The sequence below is a fragment of the Musa acuminata genome, unplaced genomic scaffold, assembly GCF_036884655.1.
Source record: "Musa acuminata AAA Group cultivar baxijiao unplaced genomic scaffold, Cavendish_Baxijiao_AAA HiC_scaffold_1137, whole genome shotgun sequence".
Lineage (NCBI taxonomy): Eukaryota > Viridiplantae > Streptophyta > Magnoliopsida > Zingiberales > Musaceae > Musa > Musa acuminata.
Window position 1 is genome coordinate 3,460,702 of NW_027021349.1, and position 21,799 is coordinate 3,482,500.

General features: G+C 34.3%; 3 protein-coding genes across 4 annotated transcripts in view; all 3 read right to left on the reverse strand.

Annotated features, from left to right (window-relative positions):
- Positions 1 to 214: 214 nt before the first annotated feature.
- Positions 215 to 3,438, reverse strand: LOC103999593 (uncharacterized). The gene is made up of 4 exons (XM_009421377.3): positions 3,295 to 3,438; positions 3,060 to 3,166; positions 1,907 to 1,941; positions 215 to 429 (listed from the first exon to the last, which is right to left on the reverse strand). Exons 1-4 carry the CDS (start codon positions 3,295 to 3,297, stop codon positions 362 to 364), a joined length of 213 nt encoding a protein of 70 aa, XP_009419652.1. The 5' UTR covers positions 3,298 to 3,438; the 3' UTR covers positions 215 to 361.
- A 13,058-nt stretch (positions 3,439 to 16,496) lies between these two features.
- On the reverse strand, positions 16,497 to 19,885 carry LOC103999591 (probable protein ABIL3). Of its 2 annotated transcripts, none has more exons than XM_009421376.3 (10): positions 19,499 to 19,885; positions 19,231 to 19,391; positions 18,394 to 18,476; positions 18,141 to 18,291; positions 17,954 to 18,053; positions 17,719 to 17,814; positions 17,605 to 17,632; positions 17,388 to 17,509; positions 17,185 to 17,279; positions 16,497 to 16,935 (listed from the first exon to the last, which is right to left on the reverse strand). In XM_009421376.3, exons 2-10 carry the CDS (start codon positions 19,339 to 19,341, stop codon positions 16,765 to 16,767), a joined length of 957 nt encoding a protein of 318 aa, XP_009419651.2. In that variant the 5' UTR covers positions 19,342 to 19,391; positions 19,499 to 19,885; the 3' UTR covers positions 16,497 to 16,764. The 2 variants fall into 2 exon arrangements, with proteins under 2 accessions (XP_009419651.2, XP_009419650.2); XM_009421375.3 differs by having other exon boundaries at positions 17,605 to 17,641.
- Positions 19,886 to 21,612: 1,727 nt separating this feature from the next.
- The window catches only part of LOC135670976 (protein ELC-like), a 996-nt gene continuing 809 nt past the window's right edge, over positions 21,613 to 21,799 (reverse strand). The window contains exon 1 of the mRNA XM_065178786.1: positions 21,613 to 21,799. This exon is cut by the window's right edge and continues 809 nt beyond it. Within this exon, the coding sequence (XP_065034858.1) occupies positions 21,613 to 21,799 (187 nt within the window).

Below are 21,799 nucleotides of genomic sequence, written 5' to 3' on the forward strand. Positions count from 1 at the left end.
ATATGTTATATCCTTCGTCAATAAGACTGATGATATTAGGGTAAATGTGATTAAATATTTTACTTTCATAATTATATAAATTTTAATATAAATTTTTTAAACATAAGAACCGGAATACTAAAGATGTACGGCGACAAAGGATAATATATAATTAGCCCATAAACTAAAGGTTAAAATAAGATGAACTAAGATTCTTTTAACATATGAGACAATATAAAAAAAGGAAAGTCATGGCACTCTCCATGGACAAAAAATATATCATCCAACACTGCAAGCGAATGGTATATTACACATGTAAAAGAAACTGATGCCAGCTTAAGGTTTCACAAGATACTGAAATATCAAATCCACCTCCAATTCTTCAGAAAATAATTATAGAAATACCCATTGCAAAGCATCCAAAGGCTACCCAGGGGCTTAGGCGTTCACCTGATTAAAATTGAGATGGTTGTCAGATGAATACACAAACTTCAGCAAGTTCCTACAGTGTCTGGAAAAAAACAAAGAGAAAAAGATGATTGACAAAGGAAAAGTTGCCTACACAACCAGTAATAATGATGCATAGGCATGGTAGCTAATTGTGGGAAGACGGATAAAGGGAGGCATAAACAAGACTTTACTAAGACAGAAGGAAAGATTTGAATGCTATTTAAGTTAATGAGAGACTTCAACTGGTAAATAGAACCATGTAGTCAATTCCAATTAGTTGGGTCATTATGGCTTATTGTTGCATGGATATAGTAGCTTGGAGAGGCTAAAATGGGTTTTTGGAAGATGCATCTGGTTCAATAACTCAAGACACCAAGAAAGAATTCTAGGCATCTAAAAGGTCTACGAAATTGCCTATGCATCCAGTAATTCATATGGCAGCTAGTAGATAGTAGGTAGACTTTGCTAGATAGAAAAAAAGATTTAAATGCTCTTTTATCTAACCAGAGATTTTGCCTCGTCAAATGTTCCATATCCATGTAGCTGACCCCAAATAGTTGGGTCTTTATGATTTATTGTTGCATATATAAAATAGCTTGAAGATGCTCAAGTTTTTATAGCATGGTTATGCTTCAAAAGCTCAAGAGACTAAGAAAGAATTCTAGGCAACCAAAATATCTAAAAGCAAATGAGAACCATTTAATCATTTACTCCAAGTATGACAAAATTCATGATGTTCATAAATCAGTGATGACCTTGATTAAGAAAAAACTTCATATATCAGCTAATTTAGAAAATCACAATGCTGTGTTTTCTAACTAAGATTGCTTGTCTACTCTTTTTATATTAAGTTCTTTGCTAGTTCAAATAATTTCCTATACTTTCACATGTGAAACATTCTTCAATGTTGTTGGTTACAGTGAAGGGCATGCATTTGTTTGCAATGACCTCAGTCCTATGAGAAAATTTAGTTCTATCCTTTTAGATTAATCTCAACTATACTGAAAATACCAAAATATCTTAAATATCTCAAGTTGTCAGCAAACAGCATATGTAGGACTGTCATTCTAGTTAAGACAGCTGAAGCTTAGGTTTAAATTCTGCTTCGAGTAAATACTTTAACCTCTTAATGACTCTTTTCAAATCCCAGTAGAAATTATAAACCAAACATTCAGAATTCATTCTAAGTTACTATCATGTGGAATATGCAAAATGCAGCATTATGACAATCAACTCCATCACAAACAATCACATTCCATAGTAAAGTTTGTTATTTTTATTTAAAAATCTTTATTTCATGAATTTTGGGTTTGAGTCTCTAAATATAGTATAGTTTACTGCTGATATATGCAGTATTCATATTCTACAACCTATATTATCAGTAAGAAATTTACAATACAATAAAAGAAGTATAAAAAACTAATGGCCAAGTTTCCAATGATCCACTCCTAGCGAGTTAAACATATAAATAATGTACCTATTCTAGCTGCCTTCCAGAAGAAGCCACGAAACCTGCCAAAATTGAAGTTCTAATATGAAACAGTACTCAATTATATAATGAGATAGATAATTTTTCATATCATCACCAAATAATTTATAAGAGTTACAAATTTGTATCTTGAACATTACCTATGTGTGTTTCAAATTCTTCATCCATTAAAACAATACAAGAGTATGTTTGGAAGAAGAGCTACATTGTTTAATAGCAGACAATGAAACCGATGTAAACATAAGCAGTTATGGGAAACAGCACTCTTAACAGTTACGCAAACCGATAGGTGATTTACTATCCATACAAAGCACCTATATTGCTGTACGAAACTTGAAAATGCTCTCAAACAACACCTAAAATTAAATTGTTAGCTGGTCATCGTCCACAAAATCAACAGAAAGCAGGCTGTCGACTTTCTGCCAGTCAAGTTTCTAAATTTGTCTTAATCCGACTTTTGTCAAGATTATTTTGTTCTTCAACAGAAATTTCATAACCATCACCATGGTTACCATTTGACAAAAACAATTTGCTCTTCAAATTTTTCATGAAGATCCTTTCTTTGAAAAGCAAAGAAGGCCAGAAGCCATATAACTCAATGTCATGCAGCTTGCTCATTTGCCATTAAGATAGCTGGGAGGCACATAATTAAAGTTCTCAGATACTTAGAAGCCTATTATTCAAGTTCTTTCTTATGCTTTTTGTTCCTTGTATGCGTAAGTGTGTCTTAAAAATAATACAGTTTTATTAATGTATTTAAGAGTCCTCACGTTCCTCCATTTTGTTCTATTTTATCAGACAACATTCTAATATGTCCAGAAACCAGTCAGTAACAATCACTCCATCCATGCTACAGGAGGAAGAAAAGAGGCCTTTTTCCACCGTCCTTTTGCATTGTCCCAATAAATCCCCTTTGCGTTTCCCTTCTCCTCACCACTAACCTGCTTAGATTTTCCATTCCCACAACCTCTCCATCATTCTACCTGATTAAAGCTGCTTAATTGCTTCTAGTGCTAACAAAAAGACCCTCTTTCGCATTTTCCATCGCTTGTTACCCGCAAATCATTAAGTTGTTACAACGCACAGGTTCCCATGAGAAACCCTAGAATCGAGAAAGAAGAATAAGTAGATCCATATTTACCCGGTCTTCCTCTCGAGGATGGCAGGGAACTGCATCTTGATGTAGGTGCAGGTGCAGATCACCAGCAGCACCACCGTCAGGAACGAGTGGAAATTGAACAGCGCCGACTGCGGGAGAGGGTAAGCACGGCATCGGCGTCAAAGATCCGCCACAAAACCCCCAAATTTAACCAAGATTGAGCGAAGAAAAGAGAAGAAAGATGAATCCAAAGGACGATGCGGGTGCCGATCATTACCATGGGAGGCGATTCAGGGCCTGATCGAGGTTTTCATCACCATGGGCGGCGGCCGAGCTCGTCATATTCTTTCTTAATGAGCACGAAGCAGAGGAGGAATACACGATGCAATTTTTATTTTAGCCCCTCACACAGTCATATTCTTTATTAATTACCCCAAGACTATATATATATATATATATATATATATATATATATATATAGCTTACTTTGGATAAACTTAGGTAAACTATTACTAATCAAAATTGTCAATAAATTATTTTTTTTTTAAAATAAAATATATAGTGATTTCACTTATCATTTTTATTGATAGTTTAACTCCAATTTTGTAATTAAATTTAGAAAATATTAAAATTACAAATATATGAGGATATACCTATAATATTTTGAAGGGTATAAATGGTAAACTAAAATTTTAGATTTTATTTAAAATTTACTACATATCTTTTTTACTATTTATAATATAACACCTTACTCTTAGCTTCATACATTCATGATTAAAGTAGGATATCATTTTTCAATTTAATTACTGTTATTAGTATGAGTATAGTACAAATTAGGTAATCTTAAAAGTAAAATATATTAATTTATTAAATAAAATGATATGATTTTACATAGTAATTGAATATATGAGGAGGAGGTGGAGGTAGGGGAGGGCGGAGGGTGGGGTTGAGGGGAGAAGACGAGTAAGTGGTGGAGAAGATAAAAGGGTGTAATATCCTACTCCTAGTTCCACGTATATTCTATATGCATGATTAAAATATGATATCATATTTCAATTTAATTACCACTATCAATAGGTATTAAAAAAAATAAATAATCTTAAAAGTAAAATATGCTAACTTACTAAACAAAATGATAGTGATTGTGACACATATCTATAATTAATATATTTAAGCAAAAAAAATTTTATACATATAAAAATGTCCATAGGTCATCGACCATATCTAAGCTGACATAGGTTCGCACATGCTTGCTTTTCCTACTTAATCAGTATTAGGATCTTAATGATATTAAGATGGGGTGAATTAGTGCTATAGTAATTTTTTATCCGATTTTAAAGTTTGATCGATAAATTCATATCAAAAATATAATTAACAAAAAATATAAGTAAGGGTTATGAGTAAAGTAAATGAGTAAGCAAAATCAAATCAAAAGCAAGAAAAGGAATGCAAATCGATTTATAATGGTTCGGTCTCCCCGACTTATGTCTACTCTCGATTTCTCTTCCCTCGAAACCATTGGCTTTCACTACCGATCTTCTTTCTAACAAGGGAAGATCAACTACCATTATTATAACTTTTCTACTTTTAACAGGCTTAGGAGAGAATCTCCACACTTACTTTTTTATAATATATCTTACCTCCTATAACTTAGAATCACCTCTAAACTCAAGAAGGAGGAAAAAACTCAAATAATGTTAAAAAAGAGAGCTACAACCCATCACAAACTCAAAATTTAATTCTCCATCAACCAAATCTCAATAGGGTATTTATAAGCCCCAAAAGGCTTCAAAATAGAGCCAAAAATTCTATATCCTCAAAAATTTCAAGGTACGGGTGGTACTACCATTGACAACTAGCGGTACTACCGTTGTAACTTATGATGCCACAATTTTCAGACTTTTAGGTGATATCATCATTGAAGTTTTTTGAATTCTGGGTAGTACCACCACCACCCTATGTGGTACCACAGGCAATAGTGTTGACAAGCATTATTTATGCTTGTCAGCTAACTTAAGCGGTACCACCGCTTAGGCCTGCTGCCTAGGCTTGCTCAAGGCTATTGTTTTGACCTTCTAACAGGCCCAATTTAGCCTGGGTCCAAGCCTACTGACTTTCTCGATAGGTTGGCATGGTTTTGACCTAATATCAACTCAATTTAACTCAGGAAGACCTCAATCAAAACTTTAACAATCCAACCACATATTCGGTAAAATTATGAAGCTTTTCAATATGTTGTATGCCATTCTGACGTGTCGTCAAATCTTTTAACACTTCGTTCGAACCTCCGACACATCGTCCTTTCCTTCGGCATATCGCTCGATCCATCAGCATCTCAACTTTCCCGTGATATCCGATCTTTTGGCGCAATACCCGATCCTTCCGGCACGATGCCCAAACTTATAGTACAAAGTTCAGTCTTCGATATGTCAACCAATCCTCTAGCTCGACATCTAATTTCTGACATGATACTTTTTCCGACACAATGTCTAATTCTCCTACTTAGATAATTTATCTTTTGATGGTTCAAGTCCTTGATCGATGCATTTCCTGTATCATTTATCTTAAAAACATATTAGTCCATAAACTTATTAATTGATTTCATTATTAAAATATGAGATTCAATAATATCCCTCTTTTTTATAATGACAACTAATTGATGACAGAGTTTTAACCAAGCTCTCTCTACCTATATGTTATTTTGAAATATAATGAACTTGAATTCAAAAAATAATAACCTTTCAGTGTTAGTCTTTGAATTCAATTTGAAATAATTTTAATCACAAATATTAGTGACTTTTAATATTAATCATTACAAAAATCATATGCATACCATTAGTTAAAACATCAAAATTTTTATTTAATATCAATAATAATGATTGCACAAAACATATGCATAATTTTAGTTAAAATATGAAAGAACAACATCGTCATCATAGTTACAACGTCATCAAAAAGTAATTTTACTTATAATATCGAAGAACAATATCATCATCATAGTTATCACATCATCAAAAAGTAAAGATAATTTTTGGAGAAATATACAAGCAAAATATCTAAATAAAGTATAAAAACGTCAATCTATTACATCTCAATCAAAATTTAATCTTGACAAAGCTCAATATGATCTAGTCAAATTACTATAGAATTAAAAGATAAAAAGAGTGTTGGATTTGTTAAGACCGAAATTTGTTAGGAATGAGTTGGCACTAAAAGGGGGGGGCGGGGCGGGAGGTGAATTAGTGTAGCGAAAAAATTATGTCGGTTTGAAATCTTTTCGTTCGATAAAAATCTGATTTCGACGAAAACTATTTTATAAAGATATTAAATTGAAAGAGTATGGAAGCATAGTGAAAGCAATAAAAAGATAAATCAGTTTGCAGTAAAGGTAAATTGCTCAAAATGAAATGCAAACCAATTTATAGTGGTTCGGTCGTCATAACCTACATCTACTCCATCGATTCCTCAAATGGATTCAAACTTGGAGCCTAAAAAGGTCTCCCCGGTTTTCGAGGCCTTAGCGGTACCATCGCTTAGAAAATTATGTCTTGGTGGTACCACCGCCTGACACTACCACTGGGCAGTACCACCACCCAATCTAGTAATACCACTGCCTAACATAGTCTCAGAGATTGTGCCACCGATGGTGCCACCTATTGGGTCATTGTTTAGGCCTTTCACTTGGCCCAACATAGCCCAAACTTGGCCCATTGGCCCTAATTAAGTTGGCTCAATTCTAACCCAATTATGTGCTAACTATGAATTTTATGACATTTACTAAGCTAAATAAGTCCGTAAGTCTAAGTTTCTTTCGACGATTTTCTGGCGAACTTTCGACGATCTCTTGGTAATGTTCAAGCGGACTCCCGGCAAGCTCCTGGATTTCATGACGATCTTTTTGGCGAGTTTCGATGAGTTTCTTTGGTAAGCTTCTGGACTTTTTGGTCAATTCTGGTAGAACTTTCGATGAACGTTCGGACTTTCGATGAACTCTCGAACTTCCAACGAAATCTTATTCTTAACTTTGGGACTTCATTTTGCTTTATATCTTGATTGCTATCGTAGTTAATCCTACACACTTAAAGCTTACTTCGATCTAAACAATTATTACTAAGCTAATCAAATGTTATCCGACATGTCATTGGTTTATCAACGCCTCATCCGATTCTTCGGCATATCGTCCTCTCTTGTGACCTTTTACCCAATCGGCCAGTTAACCTCTATAACTCCAATTTCCTTGGCACAATTTCTACTCTTTTTGGCCCAATGCCCGATCTCATGGTTCGAGGCCTTCTATCGATACGTCGACTGATCTTTCGGCTCGACGTCCAATCTTCTGATATATTTCTCTCCGACCCAATAGGATTCTTCCTGCTTTAATTGTCTCTCCCTGATCGAAGCTTCTTGTGTCACTCAAAACATAGATTAAATCATAAATACTATCAATTGGTTTTATCATCAAAATCTAAGATTGAACAATCTCTTCCTTTTTGATGATGATAACTAATTGATGACGGAGTTAACCTTAACTCCCCCTATCAATATGTCATATTGATTGAACTCTTGAATTCAAATTGAATTCAAGTCAAAGCAAATTTAATCATTAATATTTGTAATACGTTATCATAAAATCATACATAATCAAATCATTCAATACATCATTCCATGCATAATTGTCATCATAACTTCTCCCCCTTTGTCATCAACAAAAAGGATAAGTGCAACTAGCAAGTGTTTAGACATAATTTCAAATCATTGCATAATAAACATACTCAAGTTTTATCATTATGCAAGTTAGCAAGTTTTAGATATATGTAGAGTTTAGCATGTTTGCTTTTCTTTGCAATGTTTAAACTAGTAAGTTTTCAAAAAAGAACGTAAGATAGCATTTTTGACTCTTATTGAAGTGTCCATGCTAGCAATTCTTGCTTTCTTTTGCAACGTGCAAAGTGCAAATTTTGCTTCTTAAGATAGGCAAGATAGCACTTTTGCTTCTCTTGAGATTGCAAAATAGCAATTCTTGGTGATGTTCAAGATGGCAAGTTCTACATCATGCAAGCTAGTGAATTTTACAACATTTTAGAACGTGCAAGGTAGCAATTTTGAGATGTTCAAGAAAGCAACTTTTGCTTCTTGAAATATGCAAGTTAGCAATCTTTGCTTTTCTTTTGAGATGAATAAGTTAGCATGTTTTTACATTTTCTTGACTTGTGTAAGCTAACAAATTTAGTAAGTTTTACATAATTTTGGAACATACAAGCTAGCAAATTTTATAAAGTTGGCAAAGTTTTGCATCTTCTTATATTAGAAAGCTTTTTGCTTCTCTTTATGATGTGCAAACTAGCAACTTTTCTATCCCTTTGTCATTGTCAAAAGAAGGAAAGAATATAATTTTATAATTCTTTTCTTTTTATATCAATTTCTAAATCATGACAAAGATAAAATATCATTCTTAATTGTAATATGATATCATTTCAGAAAATGATAATTGTTGACTTTCACATCATTTCATTAAAAAAAAATCATAGTATTGCATGCATCATTCTAAATCATAAGTATTTCAAATCACGATGGTATCAAAATATCAAATTATATTACATCCTACCATACATGATCATAACTTCTCATTTGTTTATATCAACATAATATCATGAGTATTTCATGTATAAGTTCATATCATCACATGAAGAATATCAAGAAAAATTAGTTGGGTGATGAGATAAACACTTCATGAATACAATGAATTATATTAAAAATCATATCACGAAAGATAAAATATCAAAGATCACGAAGGATTAAGACATGAATACTAAATGACATGATTTATCTTGACAAATCTCCCTTTTAGTAAATAAAAAAAAAGAAACATAGGAGTTCAAAAACAAGATCTTGATTTAAAGAAAATTTTCAAGTATCAATATCGAGAATTCAAGATCATGATATTGATAAAGACATTCCTATAGAAAAAGGTGTCACGAGAGAATACATAAAGGATCTCGATTTATATATAATATCTCTCAATTCAGTATGAATCATAAAAATTGTAATTCCAAAAAGTCATGATTCATTTGGATGGTAGATAGCAAAAAGAAACATCGAGGATAAAATATCTCAATTCATATAGGGTAAATCTCAAGTTATAAATGTCAAGAAATCAAGATAAACATCATGAAACTCATTCAAATTCAAATCAACAAATCATCAAAATCACTTTCAAGATATTCAAAATGGCATAAATACTTTATCAATCTCTTAGTGAAAAATCGATAAGATAAAGAAAAAGAAATATTCAAGAAAAATACTTTTCTCTTTTAATTTATATGATTTATTTCATAGAAGCATTCTTTTTTCATTTGTGCCAATTAAATACATACATCAACGTTTAAAACCGAAAAAGAACTTCATTTACGGCAAAGATCGATAATCCATAAATCATAAAAATCATCATACATAATTTCGAAATATAAACTTGTTAAGCATGATATCAAACCTCTTAGCATTTTCATTAAAACATCAAGAATGATTTCATTCAACATAAGGCATCTTCAATCAAAATCGAAAGGCAATACGAAAATCAACATGATATACATTATTGCTTCTTAAACATATTCATAAGATTAATCTTACTAGGTATACAAGCATCATATTATTGTATTTTCATAAAACATGTAATTATCATGATCTTTTTTAAAAATAGCTAGGAAAAGAAGCATGATATAATTTTTTATAATTTTTTTTATTTTTTAACTAATTTAAAAACAACTCATGAAATACATCATGTAACTTTGAAATAAATTAAATAAATTTTGGTTACCTTATCATCAAAAGCCGTTAAAGCATAGTTTGCCATCTCGCCTTTATTGATTTGTTCTTTATCTTCGGATGAACTCGATTCGTTCCCGGCTATCTTAAGTGCTCTCTTCTTCTTTTTAAGTTTATTTTTATTTTTAAATTCTTGTTTAATGAACCTTTTAAATTTTATATGAGAAGTTCGAGTTCATCATCACTTGAGCTTTCATTCGAGTGAACTTCATTTGTTCTAAGTGCCAAATCCTTCATGTTCTTTGGAATGTTGTTCTCAAGCTATTCATGAGCATTGTAAGTCATCTCATAGGTTATTAATGATCCGATAAGTTCTTCAAGTTGACACAAGATTACAACAGCGTTTTCTTTTCTTTTTGCTCTTAGTTGTGTGTGTTAACTAGGGATGAGAGGGGTATTTATATGCCTCAAGTGGATTCAAACTTGGAGCCTAAAAATGTCTCATCCCCGATTTTTGGGGTCCTAGCGGTACCACTGTCTGTGTTGGGCGGTACCATCGCTTGGAAGATTGTGTCTGGGCAGTACCACCACCTGACACTACCATTGGGTGGTACCACCGCCTGACATAGTCTCGGAGACTGTGCCACCAATAGTGCCACTTGTTGGGTTATTGTTAGGGCCTTTCACTTAGCCCAACATAGCTCAAATTTGGCCCAATTGGCTCCTAATTGAGTTGACCAAATTCCAACCCAATTATGTGCTAACTACGAATTTTAAGACATTTACTAAACTAAATAAGTCTGTAAGTCTATGTTTCTTCCGACGAGCTTCCAATGATCTTACAGCGAACTTTCGACGATCTCTCGATAATGTTCCAACGGACTTTCGGCAAGCTCCTAGACTTCACGATGATCTTCTTGGTGAGTTTCGATGAGTTTCTTTGGCAAGCTCCTAGACTTCTAAGTCAATTCTGGTAGAACTTCCGACGAACGTCCGAACTTTCGATGAACTCTCAAACTCCCAACGAAATCTTGTTCTTAACTCCAAGACTTCATTTTACTTTATGCCTTGATCACTATCGTAGTTAATCCTGCACACTTAAAGCCTACTTCGATCTAGACAATTATTACCAAGCTAATCAAATATTGTCCGACGTGTCATTGGTTTATCGATGCCTCGTCCGATTCTTCGGCGCATCATCCTCTCTTGCGGCCTATTGCCCAATCGGCCATTTGACCTCTGCAACTCTGATTTCCTTAGCGTAATTTCCGCTCTTCTTGGCCTGATGCCTGATCCCATGGCCCGATGCCTTCTATCAATACATCGACCGATCCTTCGGCTCGATGCTCAATCTTCTGACATGTTTCTCTCTAGCCCAACATGATTCTTCCTACTTTAATTATCTCTCCTTGGTTGAAGCTTCTTACGTTACTTAAAATACAGATTAAATCATAAACACTATCGATTGGTTTCATCATCAAAATCTGAGATTCAATAAAATTAGCACTAAGAGGGGGGGGGGGTGAATTAGTGCTTTCGATAAAAACGTTGGTTTTGGAAAATCTTTGTTCGACGAAAATGAAAGCGTGCTTGACTTAGAGAAAGTGAACTAAGCAATTAACTCATAATATAATAGCAATGAAATACAAAAAGAAAGTGCAAACTAGATTCATAGTGGTACGGTCGTCATGACCTATATCTACTTCTAATTCCTCTTCCATCGAGGCCACCAGCGTTCGCTAATGATCTTCTTTCAACGGACGAAGATCAACTACACTCTTACAACTCTTTCTCCTTTTCATAGATTTAGGAGATAACTTTTACAAGCCTCACACTTCTCTTAGACTAAGCCTGAAACTTAAAGAGGAGGACACTTTGTTAGGATCGTGAATCGACACTAAGGGAGGGAGGGGGGGGCGGTGGGTGAATTAGTGCTTTCATAAAATCATGCTGGTTTGAAAACTTCGTTTGATAAAATCATATCAGAAAGATGTTTAAACTTAAAATATTTGCAAGAGTAGTAATGAGTAGGTAAAGCAGTTGCAAAATAAGTAAACAAGCAAAGAAAGGGAGGCACACTAATTTTATAGTGGTTCAGTCGTTGTGACCGACATTCACTTTCGATTCCTCTTCACTCAAGGCCATCGGCTTCTACTACCGATCTTCTTTCAATGAGCGAAGATCAACTACCCTTTTACATCTTCTTTTCTCCTTTTCATAGGTTTAGGAGATAACCTTTACAACCACTCACCCCTCTCTTAAACTTCACCCAACACTTAGAGCTTGAGAGTTCTTTGTGCTAACTGAGCAAGGATGAGTGGGGTTTTTATAGGCCCCAAATAGCTTCAAAATTAGAGCAAAAAAATTGAATCTCTAGGATTTCGGGGTGCTGGTGGTACCATAGCTAGTACATTCTAACACTAGGCGGTACTATTGCCCAGTCTTGTTGTACTACCACTTGATACTAGGCGGTACCACTGTCCAAACTAGTGGAACCATCACCTGACATAGTCTGGGAGACTATGTTTGGGCAGTACCACCACCCAGTCTAGTAGTACCACCGCCTAGTCTAGGCGTTACCACCATTAGACACTACTACAGGATACTGAATGGGTCAAACAATAGACCCAATTTAGCCATAATTCAGGCCTAATTGGCCCCTAATTGAGTTAGCATTGTTTCACCCTAATGTTGACTCAATTAGACCTAAACTAACTTGATCTAGACAAATTATTATAAAGCACGAATCATATGTTGTCCGATACTTTATCTGATTCTTCAACGCATCGTCCTCTTCGGCGTATTGCCTAATCGATATGTTGACTCCCGCAACTTTCAATCTCCTTGGCATAACATTCGATCCTTCAGCCCGATGCTCGAACTCACAGCATGAAGTCCTTCTGCCGACACATCGACCGATCCTCTAGCCCGACATTCAATCTCCTGACATGTTCAACTTCGGTCTAATGTCTGATTCCTCCTACTTCAATCAATTTACCTTTCTTTGTTCGAAACTAATCCTGCATCACTCAGAACATAGATTAGATCACAAACTCATCAATTGATTTCATCATCAAAATCCGAGATTCAATGATCTCCTCCTTTTTTATGATGACAATCAATTGATGATAGAGTTTAAACTAAACTCCCCCTATCAATATGCCATATTGATAGAACCTCAACATATCATATCAAAATAATCATATGCAGTAAGTCATTACATTCATCATTGCATACATCATTCAAAATTTCAAATCATAATTTCAAAACATCATTATCATCATATCTTCTCCTCCTTTGTCATCGATAAAAAGGAGAGTGCAACTAGAAATTTAACAAATTTTTCATCATTTTGCAAGATAGTGAATTATCAAGTTTTACTTCTCTTTCAATTCTCTTTGAAGTACCAAGGCTAACAAGTTTTGCTTCTTGAGACGAGCAACATAGTAATTTTTGCTTCATTTTGTAATTTGCAAACTAGCAAATTTAGAGATGTGCAAATTTAGTAATTCTTTGCTTTTGAGCTAGTAATTCTTTCTCCCCCTTTGTCATTGTTAAAAAGAAGAAAAGAATACAATGTTGTAATTCTTTTCCTTTTACTTTAATTTTTAAATCATCACAAAAGGTACATAACCATAGATATAAAAGAGTTGTACAAAAAAATTATAATCATCAAGAAGTCAAGTAACATATCATGGTGTATTTAGATATGTCAAATAGCGAAAGAAGAATCATAGTAAATGATCTTGATTCATAAAAAAAAAATTCTCAAGTTTAGATTCTAAGAGATCAAGAAGAACCATAATTCATATGGATAATTCTCCTCTTTAGTAAATGACAAAAAGAAATATAGGAAAATAAATATAACATCTTAATTCATAAAAAAAAATTAAGTATCAAATATCGAGAAATCAAGATCATGATTAGGATAAAAACTTCTCTATGACAAAAAGAAACATAGAAGAACTTGATTCATGCATAAAAAATCTCTAAGTCATCAAGATTATGATATAGATAAAACTCATTCAAATTAAAATCATCCAATCATTAAAATCATTTTCAAAAGAATCAAAATGACATAAATAGATTTATCAATTTCTTATTAAAATATTGATGAGATAGAGATAGAGAAAATTGTAAAATATATTCCCTTTTTAGTTCTTTCAATTCATGTGATTTATTTCATATAAGCATGTCTTTGTTTTTTATACCAAATAAAAATATGCATCATCGTTTAGAACCGAAAAAGTAAATTTCATCATAGAAATCATTAAGATTAATAAACCATAAATCATAAAAATCATCATTACTTCAAATAATTATACATAATTAAATCATTAAATCATAAGCATGATTTAAATATAAAATATTTTTAAAATCATTTTGTTTCGAATAATGAGTTTTGTGAAGTGTGTTGGATCTCCAGTCATAAGCCTTGAGCAGTCACAATCAAAAAATTATCTTTTGCTCCTATGTTTCAATTTTAGAGATGTCTACAAGAAATGTGGGTTTGTTCTAGGTATCCATTTAGCTTTAGGTCCCTTATGATTAGATCTATCCATCTTTATTTTTGACATAAGGTCATTTATGGTCTCAAACTAATTTATACAAGCCATACTTCTTCGATAGACATTTATATACAAAGTGTCCACACCTACCACAAAAATTATATTTATTTTGATCAGAAACATGTAATGTGGATCCTTTAACAAATATCCTTTAATATCTCAAACATCGTATACCAGACATGGTACTATCAGACTCATACGGTTTCTCCTCTAGTCTCGCTTTAATCAGATTCTCCCGAAGAACTTTTGCTCTCTCAATCCGAACGACCCTAGCTAAGGATTTGTCTGAGCAAAAATACATTGAATATTCCTCTTATGACTCCAAGATTGATGATCCTCTATCGATACTCAATGGCCATCGTAAAGTTGGTTACCACTCTCGATGACTGGTTGTGCTAAATCTGAAACTTTCAAACCTATAAGTCTGGTATCAAAGAATAGAATACTCATACAGGACATCTTTGGTTTCTTAAGTCTAAGGACAAAGTACACCACTAGGATTTCAGAATCGCTATCTAACAATAATGTATCATTAACCATCCAGAATTTCGTAAGTGAATCAATCAGTGAACTCATTCTCCAACGAGCACTTGCACTATATTCTTAGTGTCTCCACACGAGCAACTATAAGACCAACTGCATCCATCATATGGATGGGTATATAGCATACCAGTCTATACAGTTATCTCGATGTCCCTTTTAAGTAATCTATGACTAGAATTATTTAGGATTTGTGTTTAAAGGCGAATCGGTCTTATTATCGTGATCTCATCATGATCATATTCTCATTGCACAAATCCATGGATATCACAATATATTTATGCAACAGGCAATATAAAGTAATAAAATATCAAATAATAATAACAAGCAAAAAGACTGCGTGTCAAGTCACACGTGTCATCACTTACGTGATTAGCTTGCAGGGCACCTATGACTAGCAAAAACTTGCTAATTCTAAGGTCGTACACTTTGTATCTTAATCATCCAAGAAACAAAACTCTATCGCACTTTCTATAACTAGAGCTGAATATGTTGTGGTTAGTGTATATTATGGGTATGTAATTTGGATGAATAATACTTTATAAGATTATAAACTTTGCCTAAAAAATATCATTATAAAATATGATAATACTAGTATAATTTGTTTAATAAAGAATCCTATTCAACACTCTTTGACCAAGCACATTAATATTAGATATCATTTTATTAAAGATCATATTAGCATTAATGATATATCTTTAGATTTCATTAACATGAAATATTAGTTAGTATATATTTTTACTAAACGAAGAATAATTTGATTTTATTATAAAAGAATTAGGCATATTGAATCTTTGAAATGGATAATTAAAGATCTTTTGTTATTTGTTCTCGTATAATTCTTTTGTTTTACTAAATAGGATATTTATCTAAAATCTTTTACTTGACTTCTTGGTATTTATGATTTGAGATTTATTTGTATAAATCAAAACTTTTTACAATTGGTTCTCCCATGGTTCTTTCTTAGATTTATCCAAAACGAATCATAATCTTTCACAAATAAATGAATCAAGATATTTTACTATTAGTTCTCTTATGATTTGTTTTTCTAATGATTAAAGAGAATATATATCTAAATGAATCATGATTTTTCAGTATTCCTGAATTACGATTTATTTTGATTATTTTGTATTGTGTACTCCATTCTTCCTTATCTTTATATAAATATTTTTTTTACCTCATATATTTTACGTTACTAAGATTTTTTTATAGATTAGATTGAAATATATAAACCAAAATTAACACTAATCATTATTAATCAATCATAAAAAGTGCTTATAAAATTGCCTTAGTTTAAGCATATTTTTTGAAAATAATAAAATTAATATAAGATTTTAAGCAACTACTAAAATCGTTTCATCAAACAAGCAAAATTGGATTTTGTAGCTAATCATGCCCGAAAAATAAATTTTAAGCAATTATGAGATGCGAGAAAGAAAATTTTCATCAGTAATACTTCAATTCTTAATATCTATTATTACTCGATGTGTGCATCCCCACAAACATATCATCTGTCCCAATAACAATTTTCTTGGAATCATGAATAGTATATCAAAGAAATTATAATCCATGAATGCACTTGCCACAAAGGATTTCCCACATCCAACAATTAGGCAGCAAGCAAATTGGCACTTCGCTCTTCCATGTATCAACAGCGCCCATTTAGACTGCTGAATCTGAATGAAAGCAGGCAGCTGAGATATTGGATTACAATTGGGACCAGATTTTAGCAACACATCATTTGCCTTGCACAAAGATGCATCCGTCCATAACAGAGCAATACATATATAACAAAGCTTTTTGAATTAGCAAAATTGAAGGAATTGCTTGCTGATGGCTTATTGTCATCATCTATTTTTGTACTTCAATGAGCTTCCTTAATATTCATCCAAGTAGCTGTACAGTGATTCATCAGTCCATGACCTATTCCGCATGAGCAGTGACTTGAGGAACCCTTTCTTCTTGGTTGGATTTCGCTCGGTGTCTTTGCCATTGTACCGTTCATCATGCAAGCAATTTGGTAGTGAATTTTGGGACTCCAGAGGATACTGCAACGAAAAACAAAAGAGTAATTATAAATGATCAGAAGAAAGACCACCACATATTCATGCTAGTAAGATAGACTGTGGCATCTCTGGAAACATAATATGCACAATCTAGGTTTCTGTACCATTTTAAATTTTGCGGTAGTTGTGCAATGAATGTAGAAAAAGCTCATCGTTTGTGAAATTACTTTCATCTCACATAGAATCATCTACAACAAAGAAAATACAGAAAAAGGAATCAACTCAATCAACCTGCTTTGATGAGTTAGGAATAGGCGGTCTATTTGCTGCTGATCTTGCTCGTGTAAGTGGATTAGAAGCTCGAAGTGGTGAATTATCTCTTCTTCCTGTATTGAAAAGAGCAAAATACGAATCATATGAATCTCAACTTAATCTCATGTAATTGTACAAATCATAATCAAGAGAAGGTGTTAGCCAATTCAACTTCACAGCACCTTTTGAAGAGATCTTCTCTAGTTGTGGTAAAGGTGAAGCCGGCTGTGAGTTGTGAGAAGGTGATGAAGAGTGTTCTCTTACTAAAGGAGGACAGGGGGAAGGGGATGATGAACGAGCATTCCTGCATGCAGTACCAACTCATTGTCTTTAATCTTGGCCAATCTGGATTTAGATTCAAGATTTCAGCACCATTAAACGGACTGGAGAACGACATACCTGTTTGGAGATGGCCTACAGCTTGTTGCTGAACAAGCTTGCAGAAATATGAATATGTCACTATATTTTTCTCAGCCACATTTTATATGATACAAGGTATAAAGATGATGTTACCGCTCTGATGCTGCTGTAGTTTGCCGTTCTCCGTAGGTGGATGAAGTTCTTCGTACTTTAGCTTGGCTTGTCTGTCACAATCGACCATGGATTCATCTAATGACAAGAGAGAACAAGGTGCAGTATTATCAGTTATCTAATTGAAGCTCCAGAAACCTGGCCATGAGGAATGTTTCACGATCAAACAGAGTAAACAACACATATATAGATAGATGGAAATGAAAACATTATTTGCCTTGTAGAATGTAGTGCTTGTGATACTTTGGAGGTCTGATCAAAAGGGACTGTTGAGAAAGACCTTCCTGGTCAATACATGCTTGGCATGTACGAAGTCTCTGAAGGTGAGAAGATAGAAGGCTGGTAAGATGATGCACTACTACATTAACAAAAAAGGTAAAAGAAAACAATCGACCGAATGATACCTGCTCAATGCAAGATACTTCAGACTCTGCTACAGAGACCTCATCAACCTCTTCATTGAGAAGATTGTTTACCTTATGTGACACTGAACCTAAATGATCCACAGCATTAACAACTGCCTCAACAGCATAATCTTTCAGAGTCCTCATCACTCTGCATTAGACCAATCACGGTAGCTTCAGATCAGGAAAAGTTCTAACATTTCAAATCCCAATTATCAAAGAAAATTAGGATATGACGTAGAACCAAACATACGTTTCTTTCCGATCGTCGTTGATGTAAGATAGCTCAAAATATTCTGCTGCCGAGTATAACTGCGACCGCATATTCCTCAAAGCCTAAAATCAAGAGGCAAGTTAAATATCAAGGTCATCGGGAGCATGTTAATCTCTTCAAGACTAGAATGGTTCTGAAATCAGTTACTGTAGTTGTCTGTGGGAGTCGAACATGTTTCAAAGAATTAAGTCAAACTAAAACTAACGATAATAGCTGTTAAACTTTGGCTGACTCCAATAATCTACATAACATTTTTCATTATATAATTCAAAATTATCAACTCCGGTAGAATGAAACAATGCTCTAAGACTTCCTCATTTGGTTAGCATGGCAAGCGAGGTTTAGCATGAAAGTGAGATATTAGGTATAGATGGTGCTAGCACACTTGTCCATATACTAATTCTGATAATGAAGTTGAGAAAATGATTATTAATAGACAGAAAACAAGGTAAAATTGGAAAAAAAAAAAAAAGTCCTTATTTTTATAAAAATGACACTCATATATGAAGCCACGTTGTTGGGTTGGAGGAGTGAAAAGAAAAGGAAAACAGACCCCATAATATAACCAAAATCTGCAGAACAAAGATTCTAGTTTTGCAAGACCAATATTTGCAATACAGTAGCAAGATTGAACCAACAATCAAGCTACAGAATCCCCAAAAACCTAACTAACTGTCCACAACAATACATGTTCCAAAGATCCACTACTACCCCCATCGTATCTACACTGTTCCCTAAATCAAAAAGCGAGAGCTTTAGAACTGAGCTCCCTCTGGGGCACATAAGAGAAGGAAGCAATGGGGTGTATAGTAGTACCTCGAGACCGTCTGACAAGAGCAGGCTCTGTTGAACGGGGAGGTCATCCGAACTTGATAGCTCCAGATGGCTGGCAGACCCAGAAGATGCACATGGAGATGCGGTCTCCATGGATGCAAGCACGGAAACGCCCAAGATTTCGATTTGCCCTCTTCCTCCCACTGCAAACGAACATACGAGCGAGGAGGAAGGAAACACGGGTCAGCTACCCCCTCCACATACATGGATAATTCGCATGCCATCGAGAAAAGAGATGGAAAAGGCATACCTTGTTATGTTGCCCTTGGCCGAAAACTCAAGGCAAGACAGGATCTTTGGGAGCAGGGGCGAGGCAAGAAGGTGCGAGGCGTGGAGGATGTGATCCTTCCCCCTGCCACACTACACTAGTGGTGAGGGGAAGAGACTGGATCCCATGATGAGCTCGGTTTGGCTTTTGTGGGCAGCTGTGGGGGTGGGGGGGCGGTAAGCAGTGAGTCCAGAGCAAGAGGAGGAAAGAACAAGGAGGAAGAGACAAAGCGAGGAGGGGCTGCTACATTATTATTGCCCTGTTTAACTTTGCCTCTCCCACCCTCGAAACCGGGGTTTAAGCTTCAAAAAGCAGCGGTCATGGGCTGCTTGTTGTGAGCTTGAAGAAAGCCTTAAAAAAGCCCCCTCTTTCAGGCTTCATCAGCCTCTTTTGTGGTGGGAGAGCACTGCATCAGCTTTCACATAAAAGGAGCAGATTCAGGGATCCTTTTTCTTGCTTTTTTGGCTCCCCTTTTTTTGTTCTTTTTTTCGCTTCCATCTTAAAAGTAGATAGACTTTGATTTGGAACTCATTAAATTAATTAATATGACCTTTTTTTATTTGGAATTCATTAGTATTTTGGGGATAAAAGATAACATATATAATGTCTTTGTCAGTGCCATGCACCATAGCAACAATCCTTAATGAGAATATTGTGAATTTGGATGCAATGAAAGGAAAATCTAATTCTAATCATCAAAGAAAATAATCCTTTTATTCGATTATGAAAATAAATAGTATAAAAGGAAAAAAAAAATGGATTGATTTTATCTCATCATGGTTTGATTAATATTTTTGGCTAATTAGAACTCTGAGGTGCTGCTGACTCATATACCACCTCAGTACTAATAGTACTCAAAAACCAACTTTTTATGTATGCTTTCATTTCTGAATTTACTAAGTTTATCTAACCATTTGAATTTCTTATGCAACTTTTTTACCTACAATAAATTAAAATTTATAAGATAGGAGATTGAGATAAGAAATACGAATAATTTTTTAATTCTTGAACTGAAATAAAATATCAAATACGAGTATTTTCTATTGATTAGTCGAATTTTTTTTCTTTTTACATCGGTCAAGTTAAATTTCATGATTTGGCAATCAAAACTAATTATTGAATGTGATTGTCACATTATATAAAGTCATGTTGATAGATGGTAAGTAACACAAACTCAGTTGCATTTATCTCAAACCTTCATGAAACAGGTAGTATAATTCTAATGAATCCTTGTGTTGGATCTGTGTGTGTGCAGCTCTACTCTCAGCGGTACTCCATTGAGCTGGCAAAAAAATGTTTTCATCAGGTACACCTGATGGTCCTCCATCGGAGACTACCAAGTGCCTGTCACTCCCATGTACACACTCCATGGACGCATCCGCATAGATGCAGTGCAACAAAACAAGGCTGACACCGACTTGTTTCTGCCGATTGAAGCTGACGATGAGGACACACCAACTCACATGCCAATTCAGCCTTCTGCTCTTCATACACCAAGCTGTGGTAGAGATCTAATTTTGTTGGTCAATCATTGGTTCTGTATTCCAATTGGTAAGAACAGATCTTGACTGTTTACTATGTTACTGGGGTTCTCATTATTGTATGACAATCCAAGGAATTGTGGGTGTATGTTTTTGGTTATTTTTCCTAATATTTAGAAACAACTTCTATCATGCATGTTTACACTCTTAAAAATAGGACTAAAGTAACTTCTAACAATATAAATCATATATCATCTATTCGCATAAGCTTCTGGATAAATTGACACTGATTAAAAACATAAAAGAATAGGTAATTGAATTAAAACTTAAATAAATTGCCATGAAAAGAGAAAACTATAATAACCTGAAACATGCAAATGATCACAACATATCTATCAAAAGAGACACAAGCAACCAAATGGAACACCTCATTCAAGTCTGTATATGGTATCGGAAAGCATCTGCATATCCATTATCAACATCAATGTTCATATATATATATATAATCCTTCATATCTACATGTATATATGAGTGGAATCAAAGCCCTTATTAATGAGAACAAAAAAGAAGGGAAGAATTCATGTGATCATACGTACATCACACAATTGACTCCATTAATTCTCGAGCTCAAACTGAGGTGGAGCAAGCTTCGCGGAGATGGCTCGGTGGAAGAACTGCTCCCTCGACGTGGTTCTCACACTCTTCAAGTAAACATCAAGAGGAACACATCCCTCCCTCAACGCCTCATCCAACGCATACATCACGTCCTCCGCCGCCATGTCCGCGGCCACGCACTCCATC

Coding starts and splice junctions, on each gene's coding strand:
- LOC103999593 (XM_009421377.3), bottom strand. Junction 1,942..3,059: donor ATCCTCGAGAGGAAGACCGG/GTAAATATGGAT, acceptor CAATTTTGGCAG/GTTTCGTGGCTTCTTCTGGA. Junction 430..1,906: donor CTGGAAGGCAGCTAGAATAG/GTACATTATTTA, acceptor AATTTTAATCAG/GTGAACGCCTAAGCCCCTGG.
- LOC103999591 (XM_009421375.3), bottom strand. CDS start 19,341: ATGGAGACCGCATCTCCATGTGCATCTTCTGGGTCTGCCAGCCATCTG. Junction 17,510..17,604: donor TGTAGGCCATCTCCAAACAG/GTATGTCGTTCT, acceptor TACTGCATGCAG/GAATGCTCGTTCATCATCCC. Junction 16,936..17,184: donor TTCCTAACTCATCAAAGCAG/GTTGATTGAGTT, acceptor TTTTCGTTGCAG/TATCCTCTGGAGTCCCAAAA.